At 48.4% G+C, this 15,989-nt stretch overlaps 1 protein-coding gene and 2 pseudogenes across 1 annotated transcript; all 3 read left to right on the forward strand.

The window, feature by feature from the left end:
* Positions 1-494: 494 nt before the first annotated feature.
* Positions 495-6,705, forward strand: Ccl22 (C-C motif chemokine ligand 22). Its single transcript, XM_032887969.1, has 3 exons — positions 495-584; positions 1,731-1,854; positions 5,150-6,705. Exons 1-3 carry the CDS (start codon positions 512-514, stop codon positions 5,229-5,231), a joined length of 279 nt encoding a protein of 92 aa, XP_032743860.1. The 5' UTR covers positions 495-511; the 3' UTR covers positions 5,232-6,705.
* A 2,559-nt stretch (positions 6,706-9,264) lies between these two features.
* LOC116886581 lies at positions 9,265-11,304 on the forward strand (annotated as a pseudogene).
* Positions 11,305-14,850: 3,546 nt separating this feature from the next.
* LOC116886339 lies at positions 14,851-15,841 on the forward strand (annotated as a pseudogene).
* The last annotated feature ends 148 nt before the right edge of the window (positions 15,842-15,989 follow it).

Genomic DNA, 15,989 nt, shown 5'->3' on the forward strand with positions numbered 1-15,989 from the left:
CCAACAAGAGTCAGGTTATGGGGCCAAGAGCCTGACCCAAAGGGCTCTGGACCTCTGCCCTTGAAAAGAGACTCTGATGCCCGGCCTTGAGCCATTAAGAAAGCCCCAAATCTAGGCAACGTTTGTCCTCGTCTGTTATCCATGTGCCCATGGCCACTGAGGTGGGCAATGGAGCGTTGCCTAGCTTCTCCATCTCTACCCACAGTCCTCTCCAAGGCCCCTAGTGACATGGCTGAGGTCACAGAACAAACATCCTCTGCAGAGCACCGCTAAGGGGACTTTACAAGTCTCTGGAGACCCACAGTTTGGAAGAGTGGCAGTCCCCTCTGAGTAGTCCCCCGCCTTTGGATCCTCCCATGAGGGGAAGTGGGACTTCTTCTTTCAGGACACGAAGGTCAGGCTTGGTAATGACTAAGAGGTCCCTGAGCCAGTTAGTGGGTGGAGAGAGTACTTAAGTATCAGACCTTCTGTCCTCTGGCCAATAGACACCTGACTGGGATACACACACATCATGGCCAGCCTGCGAGTCCCACTCCTGGTGGCTCTCGTCCTTCTTGCTGTGGCACTTCAGACCTCCGATGCAGGTAAGGCTGGGGAGTAGGAGGGTGGACACCAGAGAATCTGGAAAGAGTCCCAGAGTGAGTCTGCCATTGGGCCCTATGGCTTTGGGCTAGCTCCGACACTTCCCCTGGGCCAGCTCTATTACTTCTCAGAGCCCAGGTGTACACATTTATAAATCGGGTCGCTAGGAAGGCTCAGCTTTTAGGATCTGCCAATTGGTTTGGGGGTTGTGTTATGTAAGACCTGGGGATCTCGCTGCCCAGACAGCTCAAATACAGGGTCCCTGGGAGTGGGTGCAGTGCCTGCAAGGTACCAGGCTTGAGTCAGGGAAGGTAGAGCCTCTCTTAAAAGCTGGCCCCGCGACACCCCACTCCCCCAACACCCAAGGTTTGCTCTGGAGCCTGTTGTGGATACAGGGTCCAGACCCCTCTTTCCCATGGCAGTGTCAACACTTCTGTTTTGGGCTGGGCAGGAGAGGGGTCACAGTAGGAGGTGAGGCAACTACAGCCAAACAGTTGTTGCTCACAGGAGCGAGTATCTGGAGAGCTTCCTTGTAGCAAAACCCTATGGAATTGGTATTCTTCCGCGGGCCTTGGAGATAACAGATGAACAGGGTCAGTCAGAGACAGAGTGGGATTTGAACCAGGTCTGTGTCGTAACTGTCACCTGTCTGAGCCTTGATTCTGATTCTGTTGCACGGTCTCACTGGGACCTTGGATGCTTGCCTTCCCCTATCTGACGTAGCCTCACCGAGGCATTGAGAAGAGGAAGGTGCACCTCTAGTTCTGTGTCGCGTACACGGGGGTAGGGAAGTCTGCCATAGGGCTGAGCGTTCCCCAGGCTCCAGGGAAGCTGGTGCTATTGTCCACAGACTGGCCCAAAGTGAGCCATGAGGCTCTTCCTGGCTGAGAAAAAGGTGCAGGACCCATTTAGAAGCCATTTAGTCTTTCTGAATCCACTTCCTAGAGCTGACTGTCCCAGATCATAAGACACTGGGCCCTTAGTGGCGTCTCAGAGACTCCCCAGGCTGGGGCGCATGAGGCTTAGAGGATATTCATCAGTGTGGAAGAGAATCTTTTCCCTATAGGTCAGTTTGTGATCAGGGGTAAGGCTGAAGCTGGCTTCTCTGTGCTCCAGCTAATGTCCCCTGGGTCCCATGTCTCCTCCAGGTCCCTATGGTGCCAATGTGGAAGACAGTATCTGCTGCCAGGACTACATCCGTCACCCTCTGCCACCACGTTTCGTGAAGGAGTTCTATTGGACCTCAAAGTCCTGCCGAAAGCCTGGCGTCGTGTGAGTAGGGAGCTGGGGCTTCAGAGCCTTGGAGGGTGGGCCTGACAGGTGCGGCCCAAGGGTAGGCAGGATGTATCAGACTCCTATTCAAGAAGGCTTGGCTGGATGGGATGGCTCAGCCAGGCTTGGGTTTTCTGAATCCAAGAATGATGGCATTATTCCATAGATACTGTTGAACATCTGTGACCTGACAGAGCTGAGGACGGCCACTGAATAAATGGGTACCACCCCAGCATGGCATGGACCTGTGGGCAGTGTGTAGCCACAGGCTATTGACGATGAGAAGCAGCATAGTTGTTAGAGTACAAACAACATGCCCGGAGCCATTCCCCGCCAAGACATTCTGGGTCCTCCCAGTGACCTGGAATTCTTCGAGGTAGCCATTTTAATCAGAGACATACTATTAAGAGATGGCTGCCCACGTGCCCGGGCTATTCTGAATACTACCCGCGTGATTCATTCAATCTTTAGAGCAATTCTACAAGGAGGTTGCCCCCACTTCATAGGTGAGACCCAGGCTCAGCAAAGGGAAGGGGATCCAGGCTCAGCAAAGGGAAGGGGATCTAGGCTCAGGAGAGGGAAGGGACTTTCAGGCTTAGCAAAGGGATCACAACCTAGGCTCAGCAAAGGGCAAGGAAAGCAGGCTATGTAAAGAAAAGCATGGAGCAAGGTTTCCTAGGCTGCAGCAGGAGCATCTGTATTCCTGGGCAGAGTCTTGGCTTGTGATTCTCCATGCTTACCCAGTTTCTTTCACCCTACCAGAAAACTCATCTTTCTGTGGTAGTCCTCTGGCTGCTTCTGACCCCTTAGATCCTGCTGCTAGCCACATCACCTATCTGATGGTTCTTGGATTTGGGGTCATGACACCACCTCTTATGCTCTATAATCCTCTCTCTCTCTCTCTCTCTCTCTCTCTCTCTCTCTCTCTCTCTCTCTCTCTCCTCCTCACAGTTGACATTATCTCTCAGAGGTGTCTACAAATGGCAGAATAGGAGTTTTCCCAAGGTTCTGGCCCCTTCGGCTCTGAGACTCTTTCCCATCACTTCAGTAGAGCCTTAACTCTTTGTTTCTCAAAGGCAGAAACAGCACGTGCTCTTTAACCCTTTACAGCCCGGTGCAGCGATTGTAGTCTGTCTGGTTTCCCTGCACAATGAGGAGGTGGCATGAGCTTAAGGGTCTCTTTAGCATCACAGGACAGCTACAACAATGGGAGTCACAGAGCTCATGACTTGCTACACAGGAGATAGTGAAGGACAGACTCTAGTGATCCATTGACTCTGAGCCCAAAGGAACTGTAGAAAGAATGCGGCTTGACAGATGGAAAGACAGATACACAGGTAGGGACTAGCCTTGGGTAAACTGCCCAAGAAGCCAAACTCAGGCTGGGCATGGTGTCCCACATCTTTAATCCCAGCACTCAAGAGGCAGTGGCAGGTGGCTCTCCATGAGTTCAAGGCCAACCTGGTCTACACAGTGAGTTCCAGGACAGCCAGGATTACATGGTGAGACCTCATTTCAAACAAAACAAAACAAAACAAAACAAAAACAAAAACAAAACAAAACAAAAAAGACAGGCTCAGTGCTGCTATTGTCCTCAAGCTCTGCTCACTAGTGGTCAGTGATTCAAGTCAGGTCAGTTATGAGGGGAGCCAGCTGCTCTCCGCCCTGTGGCTGGACTCTTAGGAAGCAGAGATGGAGTGGGAGCAGAGGCCCCACCACCAGCCAGCCTGTACCCACTACAGCTTCAGTGCCCAGGGCTGGCCTGGTACTTGCTTCAGGTGTCCCTTGGGCCATACTTGTTGGTTGTCTTAGTTTCTTTTCTAAATGCTGTGATAAATGACTGGATTCTGACAAGAATGACTTAGGGGAGAAAGGGTGTGTTTCAGCACACAGCTCAGGGTTCAGGGCATCATGGCAGGGAAGTCATGGCACCAGGAACTTAAAGCTGCTTGTTGGACTGACCCTGGGCTCCAACCGAATAGGTAGCAATGAATAGCCTAGTAAGAGCACCAGTGGAAGGGGAAGCCCTTGGTCCTGCCAAGACTGAACCCCCAGTGAACGTGATTGTTGGGGGGAGGGTGGTATGGGGGGAGGATGGGGAGGGGAACATCCATATAGAAGGGGAGGGGGAGGGGCTAGGGGGATGTTGGCCCGGAAACCGGGAAAGGTAATAATTGAAATGTAAATAAGAAATACCCAATTTAATAAAGATGGAGGTAAAAAACAAAAAAGCTGCTTGCCACATGCCATCCACCCTCAGGAAACAGAGGGATGAGTGCAAATGCTCAGCTTGCTCTCTCCACTTTATACCATCCAGGATCTACTGTCCGGGGAATAGCTCCGTCACAGTTAAGACAGGCCTTCTCATATCACTTAAAATAAGACAGTTCTCACGGGCATGCCCAGCAATCCCCCTAAGGGATCCTAGATACTGTCAATTGACAGTTAACACTACCCTCGTGGACAAACCTATTTCTCCACCAGATAGATGCTCTGGGACTCTCGAAAAGGCCTGAAAAGGATGCTCTTCAAAGTCACAGTCCAGCCCCAACCCAAGACATACTTCACCCCTTCTTCTATTCAGCCAAATTTCTTTACATCTGTGGGTAGAATGGATGTACAGGGACGGGGAGCACAGGGCAGGGGCACACAGAATTGTTGCAAGAATTAGAGAAGCCATTATAAAGAGGGATGGCAAACTGCTCAGTCAGTAAAATGTTTGCTGAGCAAGTATTGAGGACCCAAGTTCGAATCCTTAGCTCTCATGCAAAAAAAGGCCAGATGTGGCAGCATGTGACTAGAAACCCCCAGTCCTGGGGAAGCAAACATAGGAAGATCTCTCAGCCTTGCTGTCCAGTCTAGCTGAATTGGAGAGCTTCGAGTTCAGGGAACTGTATTTAAAACTAAGATGGGTAGCAAGTGAGGGAGGCACTCTATGTTGACCTATGGTCTCTACATGAATGTGCACATACCCTGCCCCCCCCACTCACTCGGAAACAAAACAGTGTAAAAATGTTGGGGCCATTATATAGCACCTACTATGTGCTGCAGCCCTAAGTAGCGTCTGCCTTCTTGAGCAGGACAGTATGTATCCGGATGGCTCCATCAATACCATGCAGCTGGGCAGGGCTGTCAGCCCCATTTTGCAGATGTAGAGACCAGGGCCTAGAGAAGTTAGCTGACTTGCTAGCAAGGAGCAAAACCAGAATACAGTCCAGATAGGCAGGCCGCAAGGCCCACACTTTCGGCAACGAGCCTGCTAATGCTACGGCTTTCTCCATTACCTCTCTTCCAGTTTGATAACCATCAAGAACCGAGATATCTGTGCCGACCCCAGGATGCTCTGGGTGAAGAAGATACTCCACAAGTTGGCCTAGGGAGAAGAGCCTGATGACCACGGGTCTGGTGTCTCCACAAGGCTCAGCAAACCCTATCCTTCTGCCATCCAGCAAGAGCCTTGCCAACAACTCCACCTTTGCTCACCTCCGTCCCCTGGGCTGTCACTCTGTGAGGCCTCAGGTCCCTGTACTTCCCGTCCGTCCCCTCCAGCTCATTCTCTTCCAACATGGCTGCCGGGAAGCACGTTCTGGCTAGCCTTACCCAATACCTACTCCCCACTGCTTTAGATGAGACCAGGGTCCTTGTTTTGGTGCCTTTGGATCCTATGATGCCTTCCCAGTCTCCAGCCTTGGCCCCCTTCTCTTCTTACATATAGGGAACACCCATATCTTTCAAGCATGTGCTACCCAGTTCCTCTTCCTCGGAGGCTGCTGGGACCCGGAATATTATCCCTGCTGCAGGCCCTCTCCAGCACCACTCACCTCCCAGGCTTCCATCCATCCCAGTCCCAAGCCCCATGCTTCAGACTTCCTTGGCCTCCACCTACACTCAGAATTCTGGGAGTCTCAGACTGGTCCACTAGGCCCCAAGGGAGGAGGTCCCCACGAGAGCTCCTCCTGTTTCTCGGTCTCCAGCACAGGAGTGGGCTCAGAATCAGATTTCTGAAAGGAACTGCAAATTCTACCAGCAAAATTAATCTTTCCCCCATCCCTGACATAGGCAAAAGGCAGTCTCCTCTCAACATGGAGACTCGGGTTGTTAGAAAGGGGCTATGTAGGTCAACTGTGACCTAAATTCACCAAGAATCAACTTCCATCCATCCCTCTTCAACCGAATGTTAGGTCTTCTACTTTTTCTACCCCACTCTACTTCTGACGCCATGCCTGTGTAGTTGATAATCAAAGTCATGCTATGGTGACAGTGATTGCCATAGCTTGGTGTTATAAGCTATAGTTATATTTATATAGGAAAGAGGATAAATATATGTGAGGCCAAACAGATGAACTGGAGAGTCTTAGGACCTGGGGGCAGGAAGGGCCATACAAAGTTGCCCTTCAGAAAGCAGCTGGTTGTGGGAGCTACAGGCACAGTGGCATAGTTAAATTAAAGAACTTAGTTGACATTATTCTTGAGTGGCTGGGGCCAAGTCAGGAATTTAAAACTCACTCTTGCTTCCCTGGAGACAACAGTGCCCCAGGGTGGGGAAATAAATCTGCTTGCTCCTCTGGAGGAAACAGTGGCCTGGCTTAGCCGAGTGACTGGATTGCGTGAGCCTGAGGACATTGCTTTTCCCCTCTGAGCCTCAGCTGACAGAATATGGGACCACAAAGGGTTTGCCCCAACCCACGGGAACTGACAGTGCCAGCCACAGCTGTGTCCAGGGCTTATGTCCTTCCAGAAGGAGCACCCGGATGACCAGGGCCACCATTAGTGCTACTCTGCCCACTGCCATGCATGTCCTGAGGGTCACCTCCTCTCCTACTTCGGGAAAATAAATGCTCGCCAATAGTGCCTGACTTGTCTCCTTGTCATCTGTTTCGCTGTGAAATAGAACCATGGCCTGTGCCGCTTACTGGAAAAGGCTTGACATTTAAATATAAAGTGACTTGTGGTGGATACAAGGCTTGGGAGGCGGCTACACAAATACCAACAGAAAAGCCAGGCATTTGTCCCCAAGTTCACACTCACCTTGCTTGGCCGTGCATAAGATCACTGCTCATCCCCATGTCCAGAACTGGATATAGAATGTTCATTCAATGGAAGACTTCTCTTCTCATATAAGCACATCCAACATTCCCGATACATGGACAGCTTCTGAGGTGGATATTCAGGAACCTATGTCCTTTTTTCACCCAGATCTGACTCTAAACTTCTCTTTAATTCCTTTTCACTGGCTGGGATCTTGTCCTGAGTTTACCCCTCCCTTTAAAAAGCATTAAGCTTCTTTTTCTTTAATCTGTTTATCTCCTTGAACACAGGACTTAGCTCCATTTCACTTCCTGGTGCCCCTTTTCTCCTCAAACTGTACATTTTGTATTTTTTTTCCTTGCTCATTATAGATCTGCATAGGAGTGGCCACTCACAACCACATGATGGAGACTGTTTTGAGATTTCCTCTGCCAGTGCGATGAAGCCAAAACTCTTCAATGTAGCCTCAGTCAGATTTTTCCGGACAAAGGCAAAAGACAACCACATTCTTACTCAAAATATCACAAGAACGATTTCCAGGCCACATACAAATATTCTCTTCCTCCGAAGTCTTCTGAGCCAGGCCCCCACAGTTCAAATCACCCCTTAGCACCTCCGCTTTCCTCTGCTCCTACTAGGCTGGCCCATTAAGCCCCACCTGAAGCTTTCAACCGCTTTCCAAACCCAAAGTCTCAAAGTCCACATCCCTCCAAACAAAAGCGTGGTCAGGCCTATCACAGCAACACCCGGTCCCCTGGTGCCAACTTCTGTCCTAGCATTTCTATCGCTGTGAAGAGACACCAAGGCCATGACAACTTTTATAAATGAAAACATTTGATTGGGGCCGGCTTACAAGTTTGGACATTTAGTCCGTTATTGTGATAGTGGAAGCAGGGTGGCACACAGGCAGGCATGGCGCTGAAGTAACTGAGAGTTCTACATCTGGACCCATAGGCCGCCAAAAGACAGAGGGACACTGGGCCTGGCTTGAGCACTTGACACCTCAAAGCCTACCTCCAGTGACACATTTCCCCCAACAAGGCCACACCACCAATAAAATAATGCTACTCCCTGTGACTCTGTGGGGGCCATTTTCATTCAAACTAACACACACACACACACACACACACACACACACACACACACACATTTCACACTGCCCAGGAAACAAAGAAAGACCCTTAGAGCTCAATGTCTTCGTGTTTTCTTGAGTGTAAGCTCCAACCACGGGCATCCTGAAGGGATCTAGTAGGCATCGCAAACATGGCTCTGGCAGATCTCACCCTTCCCCATTCCCTCGGCCTTGCTAAAACCCATTAGATTACATTCCTAATCTAGGGTCTATTCGACCAATCCCTTATCCTGAGGCTGAGCACCAAGGTCCAGCTAACAAAAAGTACTCAAGTCCAGCAGTCAAATCTCCCTTTGGCTGCCCTAATTAACCTGTCCGATTAAAATTACAGGTCTCATCCTAACTTGGGGTTTCCCCTTTCTTTTTATAAACTGCCATTTGCCTACAGGCCACATCTGTCTCTTCTCTATCCGGAAACAATTCTTTGTCCCTACCAGGTAACTTAACAACCCCTTCCCCCTCTCCCTTTCTCCTCTCCCCTTCTCCCCCATCCTCTGTCTTCTGTCTTGTCTCTTGTTCCCTGTTCTTTGTCTCCCTGGGGCAAATATATCTCCTTTGTGCTGAGAACTTGGTCTTGGGGATTGGTCTGCCTCTTAAGATTCGCTCCATGGGCCTACTGCTCCCATGTGGACTTCAGTACAGATAAACGGTGGCAATGCTAACATATCTAAAATGTTTGGCTCTTTTTATGAACTTAAAAACTCCTACAGGCATCAAAAACCAACTCAATCCCATCTCTCACAGGTCAAAAGGACTTCTGCTAACCAACAGCCTGTTCCCCCGCCTGTCTGTTCCTAAAGGGTGGGGTCTCTCCCCCTTTTTCTGGTCTCAGGACTCCCCCCCCCTACTATTACGGCCATAAACCTGAAAGTTTTACATGTACGCTCAGGATAAAACCCTAAACTCCTTAAAGACGGACACTTTGCTCCTGTCTCTCGTCTATCTGTCACAGCAGATTTCAAATCAACTCAAACTGCTCCAGCAACTCGCCCATCCCAGCTCTTTCCTCAGAATACACACCACGGTCCAGCCTCACAGACTACCTCAGATGGTCCCACAGAGGCTGGACAAGCAAAGCAGCCTGCTCTTCCTGACCTTGACCAACATTTCGGCTTCCTTGGGTCCCAATGTCTGCAGGAAGCAGCCAGAGAAAGCACTGCGTACCTACCCAACACGTTAATAAAATGGCGCGTTAATAAAATGAAAAGGTGGGACTGAAGGGCTCTGGTAGGCTCGAGCATGGCCGGAGCATGTCAAACATAGCTCTGGTAAGTCCTGCCCCTCCCCATTGCCTCCTCCTTGCTAGACTAATGACATCCCTAAAGCCACCCACCAAGGTCTATTCCCCTATTTGGCCAATCCCTCCTCCTGAGTCTGACCACTAGGATCCAGCTATCAAAGTACCGAAGTCCAGCGGTCAAAATCTCCCTTTTGGTCACCTTAATTTACATGCCCAGTCAAAACAAACCAACTCATCGTAACACGGGATTTCCCCCTTCCCCCTTTGTACTTAAATGCCATTTGTCTACAGGCCATGTCTGTCTCTTCTCTATCCAGGAGCAGTCCTAGGCAAACATCCCCTTCCTCTTCTCCCTTGCTCCTTTTCCCTTCTCCCTCATCCTCTGTCTCCTGTCTTTGTCTCTTATTCCCTGCCCTTTGTCCCCCTGGAGCAGATAAATCTCCTTTGTGCTGGGAACTAGGTTTCGGTGTGTCCTGTGTGGTCTCCTGCCCGTCCACATCCTGTCAGCCCTCGTTCCCTTCACGTCTGCTTTGCTGGGCTCTCGAGGCGGTTGCCACAGATGCAAAGCATTTGCCAGGAACAGCATTTAGAGGAGTAGAGTACACGCCAAGGATGGTGGCAGATACGAGGCTTCTGCAGGGCTACCAAGGTGCTCTGCCCCACGAGCCTCGGTTCTCTTTCTGTGACCAAGGAGGAAATAGAAGACACCAGTGAGAATCTGGCAAGACTAGAAGATCCAGGCCACCAACCCAATAACAAAGTAGACAGGGGTCGACAGTGACAGTAGTGGACACACAGCTCTGAACTGGTGCTCGGGGCAGCCTGAAGGGTTCTCTTCAGAGACCTCTACTTGGGTGTAACCAGATCCTTCCCTCCGGCACAGAAAAAAAATTTCAGGATGAGCCAGTATGAAGCAGACTTGGAGTTTACTCAAAGGCACTTAATAGATTTAGAAGCAGGGGTTAATACAGAGGCGCTCAGAGGGAAAGACGAAGCCAAGCACATGGGAGTGTGAGGTGGTTTCTCACAGACAGCCCCTCCCTCCCCGCCATGTTGCCTTTACCATAAGTATCTACCAGCCTAATGGGTTCTGAGACTTTATTTTCAAAGGGTTGCTAAGGAACCCAGATGGGATCCCGGGTTGGTTCCCGAGGAGCTGGACCACTATTATTACATCTCCATTACTCTGAACAAAGTTTGAGATTTCCAGAGACCATCTGGGAGTGGAATAGACCTTTCCCCAGGTCGTAGACACTCAGGTCTCAGGCTTGTTCGCTGCTGTGTTAACACACAACGTCTGTCAGGAAGAAACTGTTTCTATGTGGACTCGGCACACCAATGCTGTTAATGTGCCAGCAAAAGGCTTCAACGAGGCTCTAGACTGAGGCTCCTTTCCCTTCCCGTTTCCTTCCATAATCTTCCCTGAATTGTCTCAGAAGGACTTGAAGAGACCTTTCTCCGCAGAAGATACTCAGGTGGCCAAGAAATCATAGAAAAATATGCTTAGCGCCACCACCCATTGGGGAAATGGGAATAAAACCCACGGAAAACACAACAGGAAACCTAAAAGGTAACACGGGTTGGCAAGAATGTGGAGAAATGTGAACTCCTGGGGGGGTGGAGGAGCCACGAGCCGCTGCGGACCTACGGACTTCCCCAACTTCCTTGCAAGGCTGTGGGAGCAGCTCGTCCACTTTCACATCATGCGGCTGGCAGACTCGCTCTTCCTGTGGGTGGGGGCAACGCCGCATCTACGCAAACTGGCAGTGGCCATGTGCAGCCGCTTCGACTCCATCCCTGTGTGCATCTCCCTTCTTGGAGACATTTCTGAGGCGACTTCCACCGGCCTCGCTCGGCGCTTAGCCAGAAGGACCAGCAAACAGGTGCTTGTCAGCTACGACCTCTCCGATACAGACAGCGACTTCACGTTACTCGTAGAAAACAGGATTAAAGAAGAAATGGAGACCTTTCCAGAACAGTTCTGAGCAGCAGAAGGAAGCGTTTGTAACTTGTATATAAATTACATGGAAATAAACAGGTTGTTTTTGTCTTAAAAAAAAAAAAAGGAACGTGAACTCCTGGGCATAGGTGTTTGGGGTACAGACTGCTACAGCTGCTCTTTAAGACACTGGCTGTCCTTCCAGAATCAAATGATGGAATCACGCGACCCCACGGTTTAGCCTGTGGGTAGTATGTATACATGCCAAGGAGATGGCTATGCATTCGTGTTCATTGTAATACTCTTTACAACTGTCAAAAGACGGACATCCTCAGCATCCACCAAAAGCATGTAGGAAGCAGATGTGGCACAGCCATGGTGGAATTTTATTCAGCATTTATATTCTATATATTTTTATTTTATGTGCATTTGGTGTTTTGCCTGCATGTGTCTGTGTGAGGGCGTCAAGCGTTACAGACAGTCACTGAGTCACCATGTGGGTACTGGGAATTGAACCTAGGTCCTCTGGAAGATCATTCAGTGCCATCTCTTCAGCCCCCTTTTTGTTTGGTTGGTTGTTTTGTTTTGTTTTGTTTTTTCAAGGCTTCCTTACGTATCCCTGACGTCCTGGAACTCACTCTGTAGACCAGGCTGGCTTCACACTCAGAGCTCTGCCTGAATTGCCTCCTGAGTGTGGATTAAAGGCGTGTGCCACCACTGCCCAGCTATTACTGAACACTTAAAGAGGGGAATTCTGACTGGTGCTATTACATGCATGAACTTTCAGGACATTGCACTAAGGGAAATACAATTATCCAGTCATGAGGATAAATGTTATATTTTTTCCCTTTGTTGTTGCTCCTCCTCTTTTTCTTTGCCCCCCTCCTGGAGTGGCAATGGATCCAGGGCTCATTCTTGTAAGGCACGCGCTTACCACGGACCTAGAATGTCAAAGAGCACTAAGAAATCTCAAGATGTGAGTAAGATCGTGGCAGAAATTAATGAAGTAAACATAAGGAATTGATGAAGCAAAGAGTTGATTCTTTAAAAAGAAAAGATTGGCAAACCCTCAGCCAGTTAATCAGAAGAAAGGTAGGGAAGACACAAACCCACAAAATCCGAGGTGAAAAAGGAGACATCACCACAGAGGAGATTCTGAAAACCACAAGGATGTGTTTTAAGATTTATACTCATTGAAACTAGAAGGTCTAAGAGAAGTGTGTGGCTTTCTAGATGGATATGATCCTACCAATGACACCAAAGATCTATAACAAGCAACAAAAATCTCCCAAATGAAAAAAGGCCAGAGCCAAATGAATTCAGTAAAAAATTCTACCAGGTCTTCAGAAAGAAGAACAAATAACAATATCAAATTATTTCATAAAACAGAAAGAGGGCAAGTAAAATAGCTCACAAGATAAATATCCTTGCTGTGCCAGGTGACATCCAGACTTTGATTCCTGGATTCTACATAAAGGTGGAAAGAGAGGACTAAAACGTTCCCTCTGGCCTCTATGTGCATCCACACCCTACACTAATAAATCAATAAAATTTAAATTTTGAAAAATAAGGAAAGGAACACTCCAAATTCCTTTCAGGAAGCCAGTGTTATTTGGATACCGAAACCAGGTAAATGTCCAACAAACAGAAAATTATAGGCAAATCTTACCAGTGGACATAGATGAAAAAAAAAAAAACCTCAATAAAATGCAACCAAATTTAACATCACATCAAAAAAAAAGATCATTCGCTCTGATCAAAGTAGCTTCATTCCAGACATGCAAGGATAGTTCAACACAGAGAAATCAATAAATGTAATTTATCACGTAAGTGCACTCAAATGTGGGCATAACATGTTTGTCTCAACGGAGGCAGAAAAATCCAACATCCCCTCAAAATAAAAGCTCTGAAGGGACTAGGGAGAGAAAGAACATATTTCAAAGTGATAAAGCTTATATATGACAAACCTATATTCACTCTCATGATAAATGTAGAAGAAGAGGAGAAGGAGGAGGAGAAGGAGAAGGAGAAGGTAGAGGAGGAAGAGGAGGAAGAGGAAGAGGAGGAGGAAGAGGAGGAGGAAGAGGAGGAGGAAAAGGAAGAGGAGGAAGAGGAGGAGGAGGAGGAGAAACCCAAAACATTCCCCACTAAGATCAGGAAATAAAATTAAGGTGCCCCCACTCACTTCTGTCCAATATAATGCTTGAATAAGACAACAGAAGGAAATCAAAGGGATGCAAATAGGAAAAAGGACAAAGAGTCTATATTTGCAGATGATATGATTTTGTGTATAAGAGATCCCCAGAGATTTCACAGAAAATGCTTAGAGCTGATAAACATTTTCAACAAAGAGTTGCAAAATTAACATCCCCAAACCACGAGCCTCTTAAAAAACAAAGACAAACACGCTGAAGTAAATCAGGGAAACAATTCCATCTTCAATAAAAGTTAGGAGGGAAGAGGAGGGAAGTTGGAGGAATCCCGTTTTAACAGTTGAGACTATGGGACTTTTGAAGTTAGACTGAATGCATTGTGATATGGTTACAGGCCTATGGGATCCAGGGAATAGAATGTGGGAGTTTGAATGGGCTAATGCTTTGTCAGCTGGGAGTGACACTGCTTGAGAAGGATTAGGAGGTGTGGCCTTCGGGAAGGAGGCGTGTCCCTGGGGTTGGGCTTTGATATTTCAAAAGTCCAAGCTAGGCCCGGTGTCTCCCTCTTCCTGCTGCCTGTGGATCTGGATATAAAATTCTCAGCTCCTTCTCCAGCACCACATCTATGCGCTGCCACCATGCTCCCCACCATGATGATAACAGACTAAACCTCTGAAACTGTAAGCAAGCTCCAATTAAATGCTTTCTTTTTAAAGAGTTGCTGTAGACAATAGAACACAGGCTAAGACAAAGTGTTAGCAGGGTAGGGAGTATGGGGGTGAGAGAAGGAAATAAAGGATAAAAAAAAGACTAAAATTGGAGCTGGAGAGATGACTCAGCAGTTATGAGCACTGACTGCCCTTCCAGAGGTTGAATTCAATTCCTAGCAACCACACGGTGTCTCACAACCATTCATAACGGAATCTGATGCCCTCTTCTGGTGTGTCTGAGGAGAGCAACAGTGTGACATACATAAAGTAAATAAATAGATTTTTTTTAATAAAAATGACTAAAACCCGCTACATTTTAAAAATCTCAGAGGCAAGAAGTAAAATGGCAGTCACAAGAGGTAGGGGGAGGCAAGAGTTAACCATTTTTGATGGTTTTATGTGGAAAGAGAGCGTTCTGGAGGTGGACAGCAATTGTCACCCAGAGTAATGTGTTTTGGAAGCCTCCAAAAGAACCAGTTAAGGAGTGAATGGGGTTCACACAAAGGAAAACCTGTGTAGAGGAAACATGGGTCAAATGTTCCATTTCTGGAGGATAGCAATGGTGGGCCCAGTTGCTGACGGTAGTGGGGGCCAGAACCAAAACAGCCTCCATGTGGACTGACCTGCCTTGTAGACAGGCTCCTGTCTGCAGTCCAAGAGTGGGAAGACCAGGCCTGCATGTTCATGCCAGACTGAGGCGAAGATAGACTCGCGTGTCTGGGACACCAGACCAGAAACACTTGAGGATGAAAATCATGGATTCTGCAGAATGTCAAAAGCGTTGAGACTTAAAGATGAGTGGGCTTGGCCAGCCACCGGAGGAGGCTGAACAAGTGAAAAACCGGATCAAAGATGTTCGAAACCCATCCATATGCAGATGCAACTCTTGCAGACCAGAAACAAGAGTGGCCCAGTGGACATAATCCAGATGTGAACACTGAGAGGACATCAGGCCAAGATTAAATGCCAGGCACTGCTACACAGACTTCACACTCTACGCCAGTTCTTCTCAGAATGGGAAACTCATCATCTGGGACAGCTATGCCACACACAAGGTCCATGCCGTTCCCCTGTGCTCTTCCTGGGTCATGACCTATGCAGACCTCACCAGTATTAAGTCTGGTGGCATAATTCTGGAAAACATCTGTTCCAAACTCCCTAAGGAAATGAGTGTGCGAATCGTGAGCTGGGAGAACATGCAAATTATCTGTCATGTCACTGGTTCCTGGACAATGATCAGACAGTCACCAACTCTACAGTTACCACATGTGTCCTGTAGGTCATCAAGAACACAGGCCAACAGACAACTACACTAACTGGACACACTGGACACGTCATGAGCCTGTCCTCCTGACACCAGACCATTTGTCTCTGGTGCTGCAACGACGGTTCAGCCAAGCCCTGGGATGTCTGAGGAGAGAAGTGCGGGCAGACCTTTCATGAGTCTCACATCAATGCCATCTGTTTCTTTTCCAGTGGCAGTGCCTTTGCCACTGGCCCAGATGATGTTGTGTGCAGGCTGTTTGACATCCATGCAGCTCATGACCTACTCCCATGACATCATCTGTGGGATCACATCTGTATTCTTCCCTAATAGTGGCCACCACCTCCTTCTTGCCGGATAGAACGATGACTTCACCTGCAGTGTCTGGAAGGCTGACAGAGCAGGACACCACAACCATGTCTGTTGCCTGGGAGTGACTGGTGATGGCATGGCTGTAGCAACAGGGTCCCGGGACAGCTTCCTCAAGATCTGGAACTGAGGCTACTGGTGGATGCCATGGTGACCAGAGGACCATTCCAACTTTGAAAAAACATATAGTGATAACTTATTCTACCTAACTCAGACACCCATGCCTCCTGTAAGAACTTCAAAAGGGCAAGATCTTTTTTCCTCCACTTAATATTGATGCCAAGAAGAGAACTTCCTTTA

The sequence above is a fragment of the Rattus rattus genome, chromosome 17 (genome assembly GCF_011064425.1).
Source record: "Rattus rattus isolate New Zealand chromosome 17, Rrattus_CSIRO_v1, whole genome shotgun sequence".
Taxonomy (NCBI): Eukaryota; Metazoa; Chordata; class Mammalia; order Rodentia; family Muridae; genus Rattus; species Rattus rattus.

Coding starts and splice junctions, on each gene's coding strand:
- Ccl22 (XM_032887969.1), top strand. CDS start 512: ATGGCCAGCCTGCGAGTCCCACTCCTGGTGGCTCTCGTCCTTCTTGCT. Junction 585..1,730: donor ACTTCAGACCTCCGATGCAG/GTAAGGCTGGGG, acceptor TGTCTCCTCCAG/GTCCCTATGGTGCCAATGTG. Junction 1,855..5,149: donor TGCCGAAAGCCTGGCGTCGT/GTGAGTAGGGAG, acceptor CCTCTCTTCCAG/TTTGATAACCATCAAGAACC.